Here is a 22,833-nt window from a genome sequence, read left to right as displayed (position 1 = left end):
CAAGGACCTAGGTTTGAGCACAGACTTGGCTATTGAATTTGCCTTTAGGGAACTGCTGCATCCTTGCTATGGCTCAGATCTAAGCCACTGCAGTAGTTTTAAGAGGTGCAGCCTTGGAGGGAGGTGACTGAGTCCTGGAGGTTCAGTTCTCAGGAATGAGCTGGCACCTTATGAGATGGGTAGAAGGAGTGAGTTCCTCTATTTTCCCCCATATGAGGAGGCTGCTGGTAGAAGGTGTCATCAAAAGAGCAATCTCTTAGCCAATGCTGAACTGACTAGTATCTTGACCTTGACTTTCCCAGATTCTACAACTGTGAGAAACAAATTTCTGTTCTTTATAATTACCCCCGGCCTTCGATAAGATATTTTGTCATAGCATCACGAAGTGACCAATGCAGGAACTGGTACCAGAAAAGCGGTGAGTTGCTAAGCAACACTGGAACTGGGTAATGGATAGAGCCTGGAAATGTTTTGAAGCACATGCCACATATGCTTCATGCTGTTAGTGTGACAATGTTAGCACAGGCTCCAAAGGACAGTACTTCAGAGAAAGCCTAAGTCTTCGTTGAAATTATTCTAAGTGATAGTTAAGAATGGTAGGAGAAATCAGGATGGTACAGATCACTCTGGTGAGGTCTTAGAAATGAGGAGCATCCTTTTGAAAACCAGAGGAAATGTCATACTTTTCTACAATGGCAAAGGACTTTGCGTCTGTTCTCCAGGGCTTTCTGGAAAGTAGAATATGGGAGCTATGATCTTACTTTGGTGGGAGATATTTCTAAGCAAATTGTTGACAGTATTCAGTGGGTTGTCCTAACTGCCTATAGTAAAATGTAAGAATAAAGACATGAACTACAGACATTGCTGGCAATCAAAAGGGAAACAGAACTTAAAATACTTGGGAAAAAAATTAGCTTGACTAGGTAATAAAGATGAAATTGTATATGTGGAAAGAATTCCAAGGGTATGGACAAATAATTATTTGATACAAGGTCAGTGTACAAGGAGGGAGCCTGAGGTTGTGTGCTCCGGTCTGTGGTAAGGTGCTCCAGATGAACGCCACAGGCTGGGTAAGACATGAACAGTGAATGTTTGCTTGACTTATAGTTCTGGAGACCTGGAAGTCCAAGTTCATTTGTTCATGTCTTGAAGGCACCTTGCTGCTGTGTCATAGAAAGGCAAAAGGTATTGCATGGCAATGAAGTCTTCAAGATATGGCAAGGGCAAGTGTAACTTGTTCCTATAAAATACCCACTTGTGCAAACACAACAATAACCCACTTTTGAGAGTGGAGCCTTTACCACCTCACATTTGCTGTAAGGCCCATTTCTCACACTTCTGCACTGAGAGTTAAATTTTCAACACCTAAAGTTCAGAGATCACAAACCGTAACATCACTCACAAAGAAACTGGAAGAATGACTTTAAATGCATGCTGGAGATTATTGGCGCTGGCCTTCTCATCACAGATGTGGGCATGTCAAGACAAGGAGCCATACCAAAATAGGAGCCTTGCATGCCCACAGAAACTCAGTTTTCACTACTAGGAGTTGCCTTGAATCTATACTCCCTGAATTCTGGTGTAGTGTTCTTCTGCTGCCTTGTGTGTGGCTCTACTAGGTCTAGGGGTGGCTCAGTGGCCACTTTGGAAGATACTGGTCATAATCCTTGGTGGCACACATGCAGAACATCTTTACAGATAAACATGGTACATGACCTTCACAGGTATGGCAGTTACCAGCCTCAAGGTTATTTCAGAAAGCCGTAGGGCCTATAGATAGAACTACTGCCTAGGTAAGGTTCTAGAAAGCCCCAGGAGGACAAAGTTCAGTAAAGCAAAGGGGTCATGTCTGTTCATGAGGTTCTTGAACTGGGCCTGGAAGTGGGAAACTAGCTTGAAATGCCATCCTGGGGAAGCCACAGGCACAAGGCTCCAACCCATAAGAGATAAGGTGTGGGCTGTACTTACCAGGAGACATGACTTGCCTTCGTGTGTCTAAAAGTGAGTACTGAGCCAAATGTTTTTCTCAGGACACAGAAGAATTAGTGAAGCTTTGCCTGTTGAGTTTTGGGCTTACCTAGGACCTACTTCTTTCTTGCCCTTTTCTCTTTTTTGAAATAGGAACCCCTATCACATTTCTTTCCCACCATTGTAGTTTAAGGCACGTGATGTACTTGATTTCAGTTTCACAGCTGGAGAAAGTCTACCTCAGGATGAGTCTTGAGTTTCACTCCTGATTTAAATGAGGCTCTTCACATGGGCCTTTTGAGTGGATGCTAGAATTAGCTTCTGAGACTAAAGAGGGGGAACTGAATGTATCTGGCATGAAGAAGAACATGAATTTTAGGGTGGTGGGATGCTTTGGTCTGAAGGTCCTTCAAAAATCAGGAATTAAAACTTACTCTCTGTTGTGATGTGAAGAGGGAGAGTCCTTGGAATACAGAACTCTAAATCTCCATCAAATCCCAACTCTCAGAGGTCAGGAAGCTCCCACAGAGGAGGAGACAAAAAGAGCCAGAGGGGATGTAGGACGCTAGGAGAACAAGGCCCTCTGAGTCAACTAAGGAAAACTTCTTGTATGAGCTCACAGAGATCGAAGCAACAAGCCCAGGGCCTGCATGGATTTGTACCAGATCTTCTCCATATACATATATTGCAGCTTTCAGCGTAATACTTTTATGAAACTCATAGGTGTGTAAACAAGTGGGTGTCTGATTCTTGTACCTGCTCTTGGGGTTCTTTTCCATGTGTTGGATTACTTTGTCCAGCACTGAGGTGATGGTTTTTGCTTTGTCTTATCACATTTTGTTTTGTCATGCTTGGTTGTTATCTCTTAGAGGCCTGATCTTTTCTAATGAGAGACAGAAAGGGACAGTGGGTCTGGAGAGGAGGAGAGGTGCGGAGGAAGTGGGAGGAGTGGAGGGAGGGGAAACTGTAATCAGGTACGTCGTATACGAAAAGAATCTATTTTCAATAAAAGAAAAAATGAAAAGAAGGGACAAGGCTTGTAGTAAAGTGACTGAGTCACAAGCACTCTGCTCTCATGGGGGAATCAGAACTGTATAAAAGAGCTGGAGTGAATTAACGCGTCCTTCTGCCCTTCTGGCTTCCTGCTATTGAGGAGACATCTACTTAGTACAATGATCCTAGACTTCTCATCTTCTATAAATGTGAGAAAATTTTGTTGTTGTTGTTGTTGTTGTTGTTTTAGTAATTATCTAATCATTGTTGTTGTTTTTTTTAATAGCAACACAAAATAGCTAAGATAGACATTTAAAGACTCAAGCTTTTTGGCCACCCGCAATGGCGCACGCCTTTAATCCCAGCATTCTGGAGGCAGAGGCAGGCGGATCCCTGTGAGTTCGAGGCCAGCGTGGTTTACAAAGTGACTCCAGGACAGCCAAGGATACACAGAGAAACTTTGTCTCGGGGGAAAAAAAAAAAGACTCGATGGAAGAATAACAGTTGAGATGTAATATGAATAAATTAATTTAAAAAGTTAAAAAAAGACTCAAGTTTTCAATCCACAAAATTAACATAATGGCATTAAAAAGCTGAGGGGAGTTTTCAATATGAAATGAAGTAACATATCTAATGTGCTTATTCAAGACCTAGAATTTAGGAAGCTCTACAGTCCATATTATTTTGCTGTTCCAAGCATTCTGTAGAAAGTCAGGATGCATAGATAGATAGATAGATAGATAGATAGATAGATAGATAGATAGATAGACAGACAGACAGACAGACAGACAGACAGACTAAAAAGTTTCTGGAGCACCTAGTAGTGATGATGAGACTAAGTTCAAAGTCAAGAAAATAGCAGCCAACTAAATTTCACTGTGTTGACTGAGGCATGTAATAATAAGGAACAGCTTAAACACCTGCAACTGTACTTGGTAGTAATATACACACACCCTGCTTTAAGAAGTGCTCCTAGCAACCCTGGAACCCCACCTGAGTTGCCTGCACGCCCACTCCAAACAATGGAGTGTTTTTATGTCCAAAGCAAACATCAGTGATTCCCTTCTCATGGACAGTTTCTATGCTTATATATCTTTACACATATCTAGGTGTGGGAATGGGAAGGTTGCCCCAGTTTGCACTGGTCTGGGGCATATGAAATAAAATATTATAACCTCTGAGTGCACTTTTAGGGAGAATGCCCTACTAACATCTTATGCCTATTCATAATTAGATGGGCACATGACTAAAACCAGGAACATCAGAGCAAGAAATGTGCTCTGCAGACAAAAGGTTATATAAACTAAATCTGTCCATCAAAATATAAAAACATCCTCCTTAAGCCATAGTAGTTAGCTCATTAAGCTCCATGAAAAGATGCCCCAAACAGTAACCAGGCCTCTTGAGTACTCTCTCACTCAGCCGGCCTGCTGCCTCTCTAGGAAGCCTCAAGTTTCTTTGCCAGTTTGTAATCTGTGTGTGCCTCCCCTGGCCAGTTCTTTTAATAAGGCATGAAACTTTAAGCATTAAAAAAAAAAAAAAAAAAAAAAAAAGACATCAAGACCCTGGAGACACCTGGTTTAGATACTGACCATAGATGAAATAATCCCAAATGGTCATAGTATGATAGTCAGAGCCCATTACGAGAAAACTCCTAAAATATGTGCAAGTTCATCATCTGCTCCCTCCGGTGCACCTAAAACCATGCCTGGCATCCATAGTACAGGTCAAGAGTATTCAGGAAGGATGAAAGGAAACCCAGGAGTTAATGAGATGAGGGGTAAATAAACAATGGTGTTTTTCTGGTTATACAAGAGGCTGAAAGATAGTCACAGCCAGCAGATGTCCTTCCCAACAAAGGAGCCATCCCAGAAGCAGCAAGCAGCATCTGATAATGGTATGGACAGTTAGCCAGGGACTATAAAATACTGGAACCCAGTGCTTTAAACATCTACCTCAGAATCAGTGTTGGATGAGCAAACTTTATTAAGGAACACAGCCATCTGCCTGAGGATCTAGCTCAGTAGTAAAAGCACTTGCCTGGTTTGTGTAAGACCCTGTGCTTGGTACTAAACACAAAGAACAAAACGTTAACGTCCATTACACTTCACATGTTCATTATGAGAAACAACCAAAGTCATGACTCATATTTCCCAGAGTAAAAAGAGTCTAGTTAAAAGGAGATGACGTAAGTGATTGGATGCTCCTTCCCATGTTTCCTTAGCCCTAGCAGCATCTAATACCATAGCTCTCTTACCCTCTTGTTGCTGTCTGGCTATCTTGATTGAGTGGAAGCTCCTCTGGGGACACTCCTTTATTTATTCATATCACACTACCTGGCACATACACAGATGTTGGATGACAGGATAAAGACAGATAATCACAAGCCCAGAGGCAGTAGCCACAAGCACCAACGCAGGACTTCCAAGTGGTAGTGAGATAGAAAGCACAATCTGCTCTCAGTAGAGTCAATAAGAAATTAGGTTCTGGCCTGTCACTAGCCTCCAATAGGCCCATTTCTCTAAGCTTGCACCAGTTTTTCAGTCTCCTGTGTTGTCTTCCTGTTTCAGATTTACTAGTCTTCTTTGCCTCATAATGCTGAGGAGATTTGTGGTGTATTTCCAAAATCTAGGTGTCTGCAGGGCCCCTGTTAACTTCTGCTAATAGAAAACTTGGAGCAAGCCCAGACACCAGGAGGAGAGGAGGAAGAACTCTTTTAGTCCTTGCTGATCCTTGCCAATAGCTGCACCCATTCAGCCTCCAGCCTCCTTTATAGAACCTATTTAATTTGGTTTGGCTTGCCTTCCAGAAGAACCAGAAGAGTTAGGCTCAATACATACCTCAGAGTCCTGAGCTCAGAATGTCTGTGCTCCCATGCCTTAGACACAGCTTTCTCCTACACTTAGCATTTTCTTAGTCTTCCTCCTCCATTTTGCACTTGTACAACCAATTTTTGTTTTATATTAAAATATCTCCTTAAACACCTATTGTGACTTCTAGGCTATCATGAAACTTACTCATCTAACCAAGAAATGAAGTCTATATCAGTTGTAGGATTGCAACAGCTTAGCTAGACCTGGGGTTGCACAACTTCTCTTAGGTAACTGAGTGGGAAATATTTTGGGTTTTGTGGCCTATAAATTATCTGGCCTTTGTTGTAGCTATTCAAAGTCAGCCTTTGTAACTCAAAGGTCATTGCAGCAAACCTGTAAATGAATGAAGTGATGCTGTGTTCCCACAAGACCTTACTGACAAAACCGGGTGGCCAATGTGGAGTGTTAAATAAGTGTGTAGACATTTATCAAAAACTGTGAGCGGTAAAACAAAGCACACCACTCAAGATTGGGTTTGACAAACAGACACTGAGACTGGGATGTGGATGGCCTGGAAGCAACAGGAATATGGCCCCGTAGAGCAGCGGGAGGCAAATGGGTTCTGTATTTGGGTCAAGATGAAACAATGCTGCCCCTGGTGGAGAACTGTGAGCCATGTTGACTGCTGCAAGAGATGGTCCAGGAGGCTTCACATGTGGAACCAATTCTACAGAGGACTACAGGCTTGCTTATTGCATTTGGAGGTAAAATTAACCTTTATTCTGATTATAGCTACTCTCTCACCCTTTTCATTGAACTCTCTTGGGAATAAAAAAGACATACAAACAAAGGTCTAAACTAATACAACAGGTGTGTTGATGCCTTGCTAAAGCTGCCTGACAGTGTAAACTGAAGAGATAAGAAAGAAACCAGTGAAGGAAAAAAAAAATCTTAATAGTATAGAGATAAAGGCCCCACAGACCAAATTGCTTCACCCTAGGAGGTAGTTTCTCTGATAACAAACAACCGAACATAATTATGGAGAGACATTGGTGAAGGGTGCCATCATGCAAGCTTGGAGCGATCAACTGGTATTTGGAAGAATATCATCATTTAGGGAAGCTGGAAAACCCTAGTACTGACTCACTGAAGAACTTTCCAGAAATATTTATAAGCATAATTAGCAAAGCTACTTACTCTTTGGGACAGATGTTCCTAATCCAGAGGACAAGGAAAACCAATCACTGGAAAATGTCCCATAGAAATGGTCTCCTTTTCCAGGATTTACCATGCAAAATTTTTTGTTCCATGGGGCACATGGTAAATGTTATTGCTTTTCTAACCTCTGGGACTGTTAAGAAACAAAAGCACTTTGAAAATGAATCCATAATCACATGTATGATTCCTCTAGCATTCTCTTGGCATGCTGGATAGTTCTAGGCTTTGTGTATTTTATTAACTCACTTATTCACCTTAGCCTTTCCCTGCATACAGACAGCTTCCCTGCATACAGACACTTATTCACCTTAGCCTTTCCCTGCATACAGACAGCTGTGACCAAAGTGCCATGACTAATAACGCCCCCTCCACCTGCCACTGCCACCTTCTTCCCCTCAGCCACATCTGAACAGGCAATCAACTCCATTGCTTGTGACTTTCTTCTAAACCTCTCTAAACATTTGGGCAAGTAATTGCACATGGTAAATGCTCTGAGAGCAGATTTTGTGAACTGGTAGGAGTGATTTAGGCCTTATGGAGGGGTGAATTCAGGGCTTGCAGCTAATTGAAATAGTCAGTCAACTCTCAGTTGACTGGTCTCTCCAGGCCGAGAGGCGTGAAGAGTGACAGTTGTCTCTTCACAATCAGAGAGCATCCTCTGGAATGTGTGGTGAGGATGACACCCCTGGGAGGAGCTGATCCACCTGATGTTCCCTTTCATGGGGTTTTCACCATCTTCTCTCTAAACTCTCAAAAAAACTAGTCCGCTTTTTAAAACAGTTTCCTAGACTCTCAAATTACAGAATGCTGAATGATGCGTGTCTCATGATAATATATTTTGAAGTGTATAATATTATTTATTTAAAAAAATCAACAGCTTCTTCTACATCAATGTCACATGGGGACTTGTCTTGTACCGCCATGCTCATCACTGCTGTGACTTTGGCAGTCCTGTTTGCTTACTCCTTCTCTCAGAGCTCAGAGGGATGGAGCGTCTGCCCTTGTGACAATCTGACAACCCCTGGCCGTCCTGTGCCTCACACCCTCCATCTCGTCTTTTGCCTTTCAAGCATTTCAGTTTCTCTTCACTATTTACTTCTTCCCCATCCTAAGTGTGCATGGGAGGGGTCACTCATAGAGAAATGCTTGCCAGACCTTGCTACGTCTTAGAGCCATCTGCCTAGTCTCCGTGCTAGTATAACTTCACAAATACACAGTCTGTGTCTATAGCCTCGGATCTCTCCTCTCACCATCCGTCATCAGGACTCTTGATCAATCCATTGCTGCTCAGCCCAAGCTTACCTCTTTTTCCTTGTCTTCGCTTACACTTATGCTCTGTGCAGGATATTTGGTCAATTGGTCAGGACATTTCATATCATTATTTAAATACACAGTCTAAAGTCTCTTTCTTCATCAGACTATAATTATACCAGGAGAGAGAATGCTCCTTTGTCAAACTAATGAGACCGTACAAATAGTAGTTTTAGATTATCTTGTGTAAGATGCTTTGAGTCTGTATTTATGAACTTTTTTTTTTTATCATTTGGTACTTCTTTTTAAATTTATTTTTAATTTATATATTCACTTTACATCCCGATCATAGCCTCCTCTCCCTCCCTCTTCTCCTTCCAGTCCCTCCCACCCTCTTTCCCCTTCCCCCCGTCCCCCTCCCAACCCAACCCACCCCAGCACATCAAGTCTCATCAGTACCGAACTCCTCCTCATCCACTGAGGTAGACGAGGCAGCCCCATTAGGGCAAAGTGATGGAAAGTAGTCAACTGGATCCAAGCTACAGACAGTATCCACTCAATTTACTAGGGGACCCAGATGGAGATCAAAGGGCCCATAGGTGACATATGTGTAGGGGGCCTAGGTCCAGTCCATGCACGTTCTTTGAATGGTACTTCTATTTCTGTAAGCTCCCATGAATCTATGTTAGTTGACTCTATTGATCTTCTTGCAGCATTCTTGTCTCATCTGGGTCCTTCTATCCCCCTCCCACACTTACACAGGACTCCCTGAGCTCTATCTAATACTTGGCTGTATATTATGGAATGAAAGAGCTGAGAACCTCATGTTGTCCTCTGACTTCCACGCATAAGCTCTGGCATAAGCATTCACACACACAAACAAGTGTTTAAAAAAAAAAGTTTTTTTTTTTTCTAACTCTGCTTTAATTCACTGAGTAAGTAATCAATGCTCTGGGCACTAGAGATATAACCGAAGAAAACACAAGAAACTGACTCCTCGGAAGCCTGCATCCTAAAAGGAGAGACTTGGGAGCAAAGAAGTCAGCAGTAGGTAGTAAATAAGTGTCATGAAAACAAACCAGGGCGGGAAGAGGAATGTTCGTGTCAGCATGTTTCTGTTTTCACCAGTAGAGGTTGAAAGGCTGATGGATAAGAAACGTTTGAGACAGGATCTGAAGGTGAGGAAGAGGGCATCACACTCACTCAGGAAACAAACTCTGGAGAAAGGGGAGCTAGTAGGATGAGCCACAGAGAGACAATAGGGAGCTCGGACAAGCGGGGTTGGATCTCGTGACCAACTGATCTGGCCATGTTTTTTGGCCAATGGCTCTGTTTTCCCTTTAAGGAGACAGAAGCCACTGAATGGTTTTGAGGGGGAGAAGGACATGATTTGTCTATGTTTAAATTTGACCGCTGCATTTGTTTTCTATTGCTGTTTAACAAATTATTACAATCTCAATGGATTTATAACCAGCCCCACCTCCCAGTCCCCAGTTTATAAGCTCTGGATCTGTAGGTCGCCAAGTCCAGCCTTCCACAGCTGGATCTCCTCAGAGTACAGTAAGTGTCAAGTCAAGGGTTGGCTAGCCTAGGTTTGAATCTGGAGACCCTAGGGGAAAATCTGCTGTCAAGCTCATCATACTGTTGTCAGATTCATTTCATTAGGATTGTAAGACTGGAATTTTCATTTATTTACTGACTCCCAGCCAGGGTGCCTCTTCCCTCTTAGAGAATGCACACATTCCTAGCTACATGAGTTCATCTTCCACGTCAGCCCCAGCAGACAGAAATCCTCCTGTACCTAAGATCTCTAATATTCTAGTTTTTGACTAATCAGATGATGGTAATAAAAAAATCTATGGGGTTTTGCAGTAAAGGGTCAGAGAAAGAGTAGGAGGTTCACTTTTCAGGATGTGAGAGATTGTGGTATGTTTATAATTGAATAGAAATGAGCAAAATAGTGATCCTACAGACAAAGGAGTCGTTTGTCGTGGGATTTGTTGTGGGATAAGAACAAAGGGATGGGATACAGGGCACAAATGGAGGGCCTGGCTTTATATAGGAACTAGAGATTTGGCCCCGCATCCTCATTGGATGCATAGATGGGCTTGTAAGAACTGAGTTATCTTCAAATGGTTTTGGCTTCTCATTATAATAGCAGGGAGGGTCTTGATCTGAGAATGAGCAGGAAGCAAGATGGAGGCTTGAGGGGTGGGTAATACAAGGAATCTTCCATTAAGGGGGTGGACAAATCAGGTGATTTCCAGAAGTGGTTTCCCCCCTGACACAACAGACCACAAGTGAGCTATGAGGAAGGAGCAAGGGGCTACTCTTTGCTGGGTTCTGGATATTCTCTTTGGTGTGACTAAACTACTTCCATTTAGACAGAATTGTTGCTATGCCCCCTACACCTCCCCCCCCCCACACACACACACGAGAGAGAGGAGAGAGACTTAAAATTTGAAGGATTTGAGAGATCAGCTATGTTCTTTTTTTGTCCATGTAAAATTGTCATAGTTTCTAGGGACTTGAAGTAATTTGATTTGATTTTCATTTGTTTTTATGGTCATTAATTATTTTGAGTCTTTCTTATCCTGAGTTAATTTTTGTAGATCTTATTTTCACCATCTTTTTTTTTTTTTAAATGTTTATTTCAGGGCTGGCAAGATGGCTCTACAGTTAAGAGCACTGGCTGTTCTTTCAGAGGACCCATGTTCTATTCCAAGCACCCACAGAGTAGCTCCCAACTGTCTGTAACTCCAGTCCGAGGGAATCTGATGCCTTCTTCTGCCTTCTCAGAGCACAACATGCACATGGTGCAAGGATATGCATCCAGGCAAACCATCCATACACAAAAACTAAAATTAATAAATATAGGAAAAATTGCTCGTTTTATATTGACTTTTTATGTCAAGGTTTATGGCTGCAAATTGAATAAAAGGTGATAGTTTCTATGTTCTCATATGAGAGACTAGATAGTAATTTTCTTTAAATGTTCCTGACTTCCCTTTGTCTCTAATTTGTATCTTAAATGTTGCAAGTTCACTTTTTCCTGCTTATAATTTCTTTGGAGGCCAAGATGAGGACAATTTTGGACTTAGTGTGCCCTGGGGAAAAAAAGGACCATTAAAATACAGTTTTACAATAAACTTAGGGAGCTAGGAAAGAAAATGAGAAGAGAGTTAGAAGATCCAGTTCTCTGGGGTACAGAGCTATCCTGACGCTTGTATTTTGCTGGGAACGTGCATCTTCTTAATGCAAAGAAAGGGGAACTATGGCCGTATGCATGGCAGTCTGCACGGCCTGTTTCTCTCCTGTCTTTCAGAATTTTCAGCTCAGCCTAAATTGTCCCTCTTCCCTGCACTAAAGAACTGCATTCCTCTTCCTCCCTGGAAAGGCTGGTACCTATTAGTCTAGCCCAATAACGAGCATCTGTTTTCCTTGCTAATAATAAATTCAGAAATAGAGAAGAGACAACATTTTTAGGCAATGAAATGTAAGGAAAGTCTGCCCCAGGTCGGGGGATTTCTAGAACTAGTTCTTCCAATGATGCAGTGGGCCGTAGATGCCAAACAGCCTCGGCTCCTTCCCCAGGAAAGCCCTGTGAGCAGATGGTGCACTCAAGTACCTGTGCTCGACCAGGAAAAGGGGCATGAGAGATCCCATAGAAGACTCGCTGGAGAAAAACTGCCAAGCAATGTGAGGGTGACAGATCTGAAAGGCAAAAAGACCTAGGGCCTTGAGTATGCTGTCTGGTTATGGCACTGACACATGACACTGCCTTACTTGTAGACTCCTAGTTATACAAGATGCTTATAATACCGCAGTGGTGAGATTCTGCATGTCAAACAACTCTGGTCAGGTAGTCTAATTTCTTGCAGATGAAAATATCACATTGATCTTCATAACGAATCCTGGGCCTATCAGTTGCTGGAATATGAACATGATGGTGTGACCTGCATGCCTGGAGTGATCTCAGGGGGTTGGGGAAGTGGAACAATTATATTCAGGCCCAGTAATCATTAATCCCTCATGCTTGGCTAGGTTGGTTTTATACCAACTTTCCTGGACAATACTTGACTTTTGCTTCTGAACACTCCCATAGCACTTTGATCATGCACAAGAAGAGCTCTTAGGTCTCTTATTGCAGTTAATGTTCAGGTGTCCTTTAATACTGTGACCCATTTGAGGACAGAGATCATAGTTTTCATCTTTATGTTCCTCAGGACAAAGTTCCACCGTTCACAATATACTCCAAAGATACTTCCTGAGCAGGAGAATTGCAAGGCTGCGCTGGGAGAATGTTACAGAAAAAAAGCCAAAGCCTGGCCTGGGGGGGGGGGGGGGAGGACAGTGAATTGGACAGACACACCTCTGCAGTTTAGGAGGCTCAGCTGGTGAGTCTAGGCATTCCCTACTCTTCTCCCAGGAATTTCTCACATTCCCACACTGCCTTATCTCTGAAATACAGCTCAGTAAAACAAACAAACTTATTTCATCTCCAGGGCACCCATAATCTCCCCTCCCATCAGTACAAACTAGCCCCTGCCCCAAAACACTGTCCACGCAGGAATCAGAGGCATGCATTTCAGTGTAAGTGATACCATGTGATTCATGCATTCAAACCTTCCAGCATCTGTCATCCGTATCCATCATCTCCCGGTCCCATTTTACTTTTGTAACAGTTATTTGCTACCATCTGAAATGATTTCTGTACTTGCCTGAAGTGAGCCTGCAGTGGACTATAAAGGCCCAGAGGAGGTGGTCTGTGTGCATATCTCTCAGAAATGTCCCTACACTCACAATAGTTCTTGGTATTAAAAAAAAAAAAGTGTTGGTACTCAGTCATGATATGACTTTATGAGCTGGGGTGGATGGGGTGGGGGCTCTTCTTTTCTGAAGAATTTGGCAGGGGTGATAAGGGAGATGGAGAGAGGGTGGAACTGGGAGGTGAGGAGGGAGAGGGCCGTGACCAGGATGTAAAGTAAGTAAGTAAGTAAATAAATAAATAAATGTGTTAAGTTGATAAATACTGCCTTGGCTACTCTAAGACTATCTCTGGAGAGATGTTATTTCTCATGCATGAAGTAATTATATTGTATAGAATAAAAGAATAAATAAGTGTTAAAAGAAAAAAATAAGACTAACCCACAAGATTTGTGGTAACTGAGCTTAAGTAAGGTGGATATGAATAGGACCACTAACTCAGATTAGGGATTGTGCAGTCAGGGGAGGCGTGCACTGTGGTCCCACATTTATGCTCTTCTCTCAGTAATTCATCTTCCTCAATCACACTTCCTGATCTACCATGGTTTCCAGAAAACCAGGAATGAGATCACTACAGGCGTTGGTCCTGCTTTAAATTACTTTATTTTTTCAGGCCTACAATGGGTAAATTATATAATATACATTCCTGGATCTTTTTTTTTTTTTTCACACAGTGAACCAAATACTTAAGAACTATGTACATCAATGTGTACACTCAGAGAGATGGGACTGTAGACTATAGAAAAACTTCTCATAAAACTATACCCTTAGAGTACAACATAAGACTGAAAACCCTGTACTTGGAAACTAGGAAAACAACTTAGAAGTGCTAATTTTTTGGTTTCCCGTTATTCTCAAGTTGAAAGGCCACCTTCCTGCAGAGGTCACATTGGGGATGTGAGGACTAAATGTGGACATATTTACAAGATATTGATTTACAACAATGAAGGGATTAACATTCATCCATAAAGCAATGATTAAACACTTAATTTTGAAAAACTGATTCCTCAAATCAGTTGTTTCTGAGAACCACCATACAGGCTCAGGGAGGCTAGAAGGCAAAAGATTTGGATTCGCAACATCTAGTAATCACTTGCAAGTCCTTGAGCTGTCCAGATGTAGTGTCCCCAAGTTTAAAAATATATAAATCTCTCTGAAATCAACTATTTTGTCAAGATTAGTTGGAGTAATAAAACTTATATCAGAAACAAAGCAAGTATAGTGTTGGTGATAAATTAGAATGAGCTTTTACTACCAAAACTACGTAATGAGTCAGGAGAGAAAAACAGGGACAATTAAAGAGACATGAGAAGGAAAAGACACACACACACACACACACACACACACACACACACACACACACATACCCCTACACACACACATATACACTCCTATACACACACATGCACACACACCCCTACAACACACACACACACACATACACCCCTATACACACACGCACACACCTATACATACACACAGGAATCTGCTTGAGAGTCAAGAAGACAGTTAACAAAACTTGCTGAAAAGGTGGTCTATGTAGAGATGTTTCAAATAGACAGGAACCATGTTCAAGTCCTGAGCATATGTGCCTCTCATAATGGTTTTAACACTTGTGCTAACCTACAATTTTCTGGATATTTTACAAATGAGCCTATGAACATTTTCAACTCCTTGTGCAACCTTAGCTACTGGGTTTTATTTTATCAGCTGTAATCCTGTTTGGTGCACCCAGTAATAGACCTATGATCTCATTGAGTTCCTTAGCAACCTTTTGAGATGTAGCTTCTGAAAGCACCAAAATCTTCCTTTAAGATTACTGCAGACACTTAAGGCCAGCTCTCTCTTGAGAAGCTATACCTATGCTTAGGTGAACCTAATTCTTCTCCGAATGCCTCTCTCCATTAACCTTCTACGTTAATGGAATAATAATTCATAACAAACTCCAACTCTTTTTCTTGTATTGAGCTATGGACTTCAATGTATGTCATTTAATCCTTAAAGCAACTCTTGAAAAAAGTACTATTTACATTTCCATTTGAAAAAAAAAAAAAAGATAATGGAGCAGGGATTACTTATTCATTGTGTCAGAACAAATTTCTCCAAATCTTGAGGCAACAGGCACTATCTCCTAGACTGTGGGTGAGGAATTTGAATGTAAACCACCTTGGGATTCTGGTTTAGGGTCCTTGATGTGTCCTGAAATTCTTTTCTGTGGTGAAGTCAAGAATCTGAGCTTCACTCGAGTGAGTAGAGGCCTTTGAAAGGAACTTTTCAGGTTATTGTAGGTGGAACTGACTCTTGGTTCATGCTCACTCTCACTATCAATAAGACCATTCAAAAACACAGATGCTGCCCTGGGGGTACCCCAATGGTTACAGCATGTGCCCAGCACTTATGAAGCCCTCAATGTAACCCCCAGGATTCTCCAGCATCACATAGGGTGAGGGGGTGGCAAAGCCTGAAATATTAATTCTGAAGGTTGTTGTCTGTGTATAGATAGGAAGAGAGGCCCCTGGAACAGGCTCTTTTCCTCAAAACATTTAGAACATAGAGATTAACAGCTGTGACTGTGACGTTATGCTATAGCTATGTAAATTAGAAGCTGTGACAATTATGCTAATAAGACCCGGCTGAGTTTATACTTGATCACAAGCTAACAAAATGACTGTGGGGTTTAACAGTATCAAGTATCAGCTCGAGTCACATGGTCTAGGTGTGAATCCCTACTCTATGGAACACTAAGAAAGTTTCTTAATTTCTTTGGCATCCTTCCTCCAAGATGGTTCAGTGATATGCACCTTCTGGTGTTTGTCAGCCCCCCATGTTGTATCAGGTTGTTCTGTACTGCTAATGCCAAACAGCAGAACTGATGCTGTGATGGCCACTTCTGAAGCTAAGTCACAACAGGCACCTGGCCTTCCTGCTTAGGCCTTCTTGTGATTCCTGCGAGAGAATGCAGCTGCCTTGCTGAGGTCTGTAGCTAAAAACTAGGTGAAAGACCTTGCATAGGATCCCCCATTATCAGTTAATCTTTCATGTGACAGCCTTAGGAGAGACCCTAAGCCTGAATCCCCAGGTGATCCATACCCAAATTCCTCACCCATAGTTTAGGAGATAATGCCTGCTGCCTGGCGCTTTGGAGAATTGTGTTCTACAACAGTGAAGTAACCCCTTCTCCCCGTTTCAAATAGAAATCACAATAGTGCTGTCTACAAGAGTTGTCTGAAGGACTAAATAGGTAATTCGTGGAAGCTGGCAGCCCAGTGCCAGGCACAGAGTGAACCCCGCCCCACTATTATTTCACCCTTGCACATCTTCTTCCCCACAAAGCAAGCTGCTATTTACAAACCACCTACCCCTGGGGCCTCAGTACTAGACATTAAAAGCACACTGAACCAACCATTAGCCCCTTTAAGTTGTTATTCCTTGACCATTAACCAGGCAAACAACCTTCTCTTTCTCAGTCTCTGATCCCTTTTGAGAAGGAAGGAAAAGATTTCCAAGGCAAAGAATGTTAAGGCATTGGCCTTAGTGGATGAGGAGGAGTTCAGTCCTGATGCGACTTGATGTGCTGGCGTGGGTTGTTGTTGTTGGTGGGGCTCCCTTTTTCTAAGGACAAGGGAAGGAAGGAGGAGGGAATCAGATTGGTTAGAGGAAGGGGGCTATGATTGGGATGTAAAGTCAATATATAAATTAAAATAAATTAAAAAAAAGAAAGAAAGAAAGTCAAGGCACATACCATATAGCTAGGGAACCAAAAGCTCAAATTGCTGGCCTGGAAAGACCAATTGCTGATGACAGGAGGTTGACAACAGTCAACTGAGCCTTTACAGAACAGGCCATTTAGAAATTGCCCGCTGAGAGATACAAAGCTTTCATTCAGGTTCCCTTCTGTTCTCTCAAGTGGGAATCAACCCTGGACCATCTCGGGCAAAGATGTTATCTTTTCTCTTGTTGGTGATGCCTTTCTCCTCATATTTGGGTTTCCTTTTAGTACTCGGGGTGGATAGAAAAAAAAAATCAAGTTTCTTATGAAATAAGAGAAGGTACTCAGGAAATTTACCATGGAGCAGGAAAAAGAACAGAAGGACATTTCTATTCCAAGATTAAATTGAATAATAAAACCATTTGACAAGTAAATATTTCAAATATCATACCATAAGGTGAAGTAGTCACAAACTCTGAGAAAGGCTCATGTCCACTTGACTATTCTGACAGGTAATGTGTTGACATGTTTCCCTGCTGGTTCTCTGGGAAATGAAATCTAACATGTTCTATCACAGTAAGTGAAAGTTTAAGGAGACCCTTTGCAATAGGCCACACATGCCACACCACTGGGGGCCTTTCATTTCTTCCTAGAGAAAGGCAAAGCCTCTCTGCTAACTTCTGACTTCCGAAGAAAGCTTTTTATCTTCACAAACAAAAAGACAATGCTCTGAGGTCTCTCCTCCCAGTCCGGTTGTGTATTTAGGGCTTTTGGCTCTGCTGACATCAGCATTTCGTATGGAAAAGCTTGACCTTGTCTTAAACCAGCCTCTCAGGGGGAAGCACTTGGGTTGGCCCTTGTCCTTTGTCTCTTTAATTCTTTGCTTTGCACATACTCTAAGCTTTTTTGGTTTTCAAAACTCTCCCTCCCCTCGGTTCCTTCTCTCCCTGTCACTCTTCTTTCTCTTTTCTTTTGCATTCTCTCTTCCTGCCTCTTCCTTCCCTGAGCTGGTGTGATGTTAAACCTTGGGAATGGGGTGGGGCAGGCATTATCTCATCAAGATGAAGCTGGGTCCTTGTAAGAGTCCCTTACCCTGGGGCCCTGGAAAGGTATTGCTGACTTAGTGGCAATTCCAGGCACCCGGGCTGTCATCTCTTCCCCTTATGATAACATAAGAGTTAAAACAAGATGACTTTCATTTTCTGTCTAAACACACAGAATTCAGAAGTAAAAAGAAAGGGCAATAAGTGGGCATGGTGGCGCATGCCTTTAATCCCAGCACTCGGGAGGCAGAGGCAGACAGAGAGCTGTGAGTTCGAGGCCAGCCTGGTCTACAAAATGAGTCCAAGATAGCTAAGGCTAGCACAGAGAGATCCTGTCTTGAAAAAAAAAAAAAAAACAAAAACAAAAACAAAACAAAAAAACAAAAAAAAAACAAAAAACAAAAAAAAAAGAAAAGAAAGAAAGAAAAGAAAGGGCAATATAACTGTAAACAAGCTACTAGGAAACCAGGTTTCTAGCAGGCTCCCAGGAGGCAGCTTCTGCTACCCTCCCCCACATCTTCTTCAGGTTAGCCAGAATAAAAGTTAGAGCCATTCACATCTAAGTAGCTTCCAGTTTCCAAATTGTGAACTGCACCTTGTTTGGGGCCACTTTCCTTGCTAACTCTTCAAGCTTTCTTAGCTTTCCCAAGGGATCTACTTCTGGTCCTTAGGACAGTGTGCTCAGGCCTCTCCAGCTTAAAGAGTCATTGAAAGCAGACATGTGAGTCTAGGGAAGTCCTCAACAGAGGAACATCTTTGATATTTTTTCAGAGAAGATAATGGATGCTGTTCACGAGAAAGGGCCAAACATGCCCTCTGGAGTGTGCAGACCCTACCCAGTAAAATAGAGTCAGTACAGCTAACAGTAATTTGAGCAAGCCCTTTGCAAGGCAAGTTCATGACTTGGGCGCCATGATTACTCCTTGTCCATCCCAAGTGGGCTTTTATCCATATGCCATAATCCCACAAAGCTCCCCTTAAGGACATTCTGTGGCTACAGTTTTTCCTGGATGTTGTGATACCGCCCTGGTTTGGTGGAGAAAAATAGCCTATCTGAAGCTAGACTTGAGGTTGTTTGATTCTAGATATGGCCCATCTTTTCCTCACCCTTGTGAGGAATGTTATTTAATTTTTATTTTTATGTACTTTGAGGTAGAGAGCCCTGTGCCTTCCAGGATGGCCTTGAACTTCTGATCTTCCTTAGTTCTGAGTCAACAGAACTAAGTTGTCTAACGGCAATAACTACTGATTATCGTAACTAAATATCATCAGCAGTGGGTTCAATGGTTAATCTTTGGTACCTTTGCTCCACTATGAACTTGAATGTTTTTGATAGCTCTACATGTTAATTCTCAGTTGTTGCCTTGAACTCGGAGAAAGACCACTTAACTACCCGGGTCCACTCGGAGAGACCAGCTCAAGGGATGACTGATGTAGAATGTGCGCAATGTGTTCTGGGAAATTACTACATAATACATAAATCCCAGCACTCGGGAGGCAGAGGCAGGCGGATCGCTGTGAGTTTGAGGCCAGCCTGGTCTACAAAGCAAGTCCAGGACAGCCGAGGCTAAGACAGAGAGACCCTGTCTCAAAAAGCCAAAACCAACAACAACAAAAAGCAAAAAAACAAACAAACAAAAAACCAACAACAACAAATACATAAATACACAATACAAAAAAAAATCATAATAGCAGTTCATAAGAGAAGAGGAGCTGAAGGAGATGCAGACTAGCTATCCTCAGTCGCTTGCATCCAGTAGTGGATATTCCATCAATCTGTTTTGTGCCTAAAGTTAGAGCTGAGCTGGAGCATACAAATGCATGCAGGTGGCTTTCAACGAAATAACCCAATAAAAGCTGGCTGATTTCAGGTCCCAATGCTATGCACAGTGGCAATTTAGTTCTGTAGTATTTCTACAATGCTCAAATAATTACTTCTCTACAACTGGATCTTCCAACTGACAAATTCTGCTCACTCTTAAAGGAGAAACACATTTGTTCTCTGTTTCTCTGTCTCTCTGTGTCTGTCTGTCTGTCTGTCTGTGTGTGTCTCTCTCTCTCTCTCTCTGTCTCTGTCTCTCTCTCCTTCCTCCCCTCCCTCGCTCTTTCAAATTGTATCACGGACCCCGCTTTCTCATTTCCCAGTCCACCTAAGACATTCTCATTACTATGTTTTGGATCTTCAAAAGCTGACTTATTTCCTTAGAAGCTCTGCAATCACAACGTCCTAAAATCAACTTGAAGTTAAGATTTTTTTGTTTTTTGGTTTTTTTTTTTTTGCAACTGCATTTAATAAAAAGAAACTGCACCTCTCCCCCAGTTTCAGGAAGTGTGTGTTTGTGATACACAACAAAACGAGGAAGCCTCAAGGCCTAAACACTGGAGCCCCCAGAAGCAGCAAATGCAAGTGGAGTCTTGACAGTCTTTTCCGCCATAACCCGGCACATCTGTCCAAGTCACCAAAAAAACTAAGCCACCTGACCCAGACTCCAGTCTCCAACCACCCTAGCTTTTTTTAAATGTTGCAAGGTTCTACCTTTACTCAGAAGAACCACTGGCACGGTGATGATGGTGACAAGCGCAGCGACACCAAGCAGTCCCAGGAGAACCTTCCACAGTGTCTGCAAGCGGGTCAGATTGCAAACAATTAGAAGGAAGCCTTTGTCCCTCTTCTGGGAAGAGGGCTGGGACCTAGGCCCCCTCAGAGGCAGAGGGGGGTGCAGGTGCACCAGTAGATTGATGGGGTTTGGGGTTCACTCAGGTAGGAGTCCTTGAATTTTGGCCCCAGCATGATCGTCTGATCTTGTTGCCTTCTCTCCTCCCACCCACCCACACTTCTGAAGCCAAATGAAGGTGCGGTGCCGCCGGGAGAGCGTTCTAAGGGTGACTTTCCCGGACCTACAAGGTTCAGTGATTGGGTCCCAGTAGGATACTGCAAAAAGTTGAAAGAGCAAAGCCTGTGCACGGGACGCAATGTTCCTTCACCTGCTAGAGTGGCCCCGTGGCTTCCGCCTAATGGTAGCTCCTGGTTGCCTCTAGGAAATCTGGGGCAGTTTGGAGGAGAATTTGGCGAAACAGTACCCACAACCCCAGCCTGGAGCCAGGGCTGTGCGACTCGAGGTGCACTCACCTTCATGGTCGGGCGGATCCTTGGAACTGAGCTCTGAGGCGTGAGCGCCGGCAGAAGTAACCGCGCGCAGAGACCGACGTCCTGCGCCCTGCGCCGCTGCTCTGCACACAGTCACCCTGAACTCGCCGCCAAGTTTCGGCCCGAGTTAAACATTAGTTAGCGCCAGGCGGGCTCGGTGTAAAGGCTTCATACGCAGTGTGGGCGCGAGGCAGCAGACCGACGGACTGACGGACCGAGTAAGGACCTCTAGAAGAGCCAGGGAGTGGCATGCAGGATCCCCATTTGTGGAAGAAATGGGGACAGCGATCCCCCTTTGCTGAAAGGTACTTTGCACATTGGGGTTTAACTGTTGCTCACTTGCGTGAACAAGTGAGGAAGCTGAGGTCCAAGAGGGCATGGAGTTTGGCAGATTTCACAGCTCACTCACTGCTGAAACTAACCACCAGTTCTCTGTTTCTTTCCCTGAAAGGTATGTCCTGCTAAGAGAAGGGGTTGAGTGTCCCATGCTATCTGGCTGGCAAAAAGAGAGAATGGGTGATTGTTCACTTTTGAATGACACTTCAGGCTGAATATCTGTATTAATCCTCCCAGGTGAATTTCCACTTATTTTGCGGGTGTCTCTTCTCATTAAGCCAGGAAAAAAAAATAACACTACCACTTCTTTTTTTTTTTTTAATATTTATTTATTATGTATACAGTATTCTTCCTGCATGTGTACCTGCACTCCGGAAGAAGGCACCAGTTCTCATTATAAATGGTTGTGAGCCACCATGTGGTTGCTGGGAATTGAACTCAGGACTTTTGGAAGAATAGCCAGTGCCCTTAACCTCTGAGCCATTTCTCCAGCCCCCAACACTATCATTTCTTACGTGAAAGTTACTGTAAGTACTGTCCTACGTTGTTGTGTTATTTTAAAAATTGTGGCCAGCTCAAACTACTGTACCAAAGCAAGGACAATCCATGCGGTAAACCTAGACCGCCTATCCAGAGCTAGCCAATGGACAGCACATTCTCCACAATTGTGTGGAGCGTAGGGACTGACTAGGACATGAACTCTTGTGGCCCCTATTAGACCTCTTCCCCTTGGTGGAGAGACCTGGTGACACTCAGTGGAAGAGTAAACAGACTACCAGGAAGAGACATGATAGGCTGTGATTATATAGTGGGAGACAAGGTCCCCTTCTGTCACAGAACTAGGGGAGAGAAATAGGATAAAGGAGGGAAGGAGGGGTAACAGGAAGATACAAGTGAGGAGGTAACAAATGAGATGTAATCTGAATAAATTACTTAAATTTTAAAAATTGTGTTATTTTACAGGGCACAGCAACATTAAGTCACTAACACCAAGCCACTCAGCTATTAAGTTTTGGAACTTAAATTAAGAGTGCAGGAAACTGCTGAAGTAATGAAGCCACTTGGCCTTAGGCTTATGCTCCACAACTTACAGAAGTGCATTTCTTTATAATCTGTGGCACACCACACAAACAGACCAAGGCAGAAAAAAATGTCCTCTTAATTATGTCTCCCAAGTGTCCCAGTGTGTTTCTACCTTCCTCACCTAACACCAGGGGAAGTTGAGTCAAGACTTACTGGAGTCCTGAGCTGGGGCTGCAGAGGCAGCCTAAAAAGGCATACAGGGAACAGTGCACAAGGCTCTTTGCTGTCATTGCTCTCAGCAGTTGAGGCCCTTAACAACAGTAAAAATCATACGAACCCTTGGGTTAACCTGTAAGCCAGCACCGAGGATGAAATCTATAAAATATATCATCTTGTTCTCTGGGATACATCTTCTATTTATACACAGTAATTTCCACACTGCCCATTTTGAGAGACTTTCATGTATCTGCCTTTTGATGGTGTTTTTAATAAATCCTTAATGAGTCAGCTAGTCACCACATTAGCCACCAGTCGGCATAGCTATCCATCCCATCATCTCTTTTC

At 42.9% G+C, this 22,833-nt stretch overlaps 1 protein-coding gene across 1 annotated transcript in view; it reads right to left on the bottom strand.

Annotated features, from left to right (window-relative positions):
* The window catches only part of Dpp4 (dipeptidyl peptidase 4), a 79,012-nt gene extending 57,899 nt beyond the window's left edge, over positions 1 to 21,113 (bottom strand). Inside the window, exons 1-2 of the mRNA XM_051166683.1 lie at positions 20,893 to 21,113; positions 20,299 to 20,383 (exon numbers count right to left, since the gene is read on the bottom strand). Coding sequence (XP_051022640.1) covers positions 20,299 to 20,383; positions 20,893 to 20,898 — 91 coding nt within the window. The 5' untranslated portion in view covers positions 20,899 to 21,113. The remainder of the gene's footprint in view (positions 1 to 20,298; positions 20,384 to 20,892) is intronic.
* Positions 21,114 to 22,833: the final 1,720 nt, after the last annotated feature.

This window comes from Acomys russatus, chromosome 24 (assembly GCF_903995435.1).
Source record: "Acomys russatus chromosome 24, mAcoRus1.1, whole genome shotgun sequence".
NCBI lineage: Eukaryota > Metazoa > Chordata > Mammalia > Rodentia > Muridae > Acomys > Acomys russatus.
The sequence above is the reverse complement of the archived record's forward strand: the minus strand, read 5'-3'. Positions and strand labels throughout refer to the sequence as shown.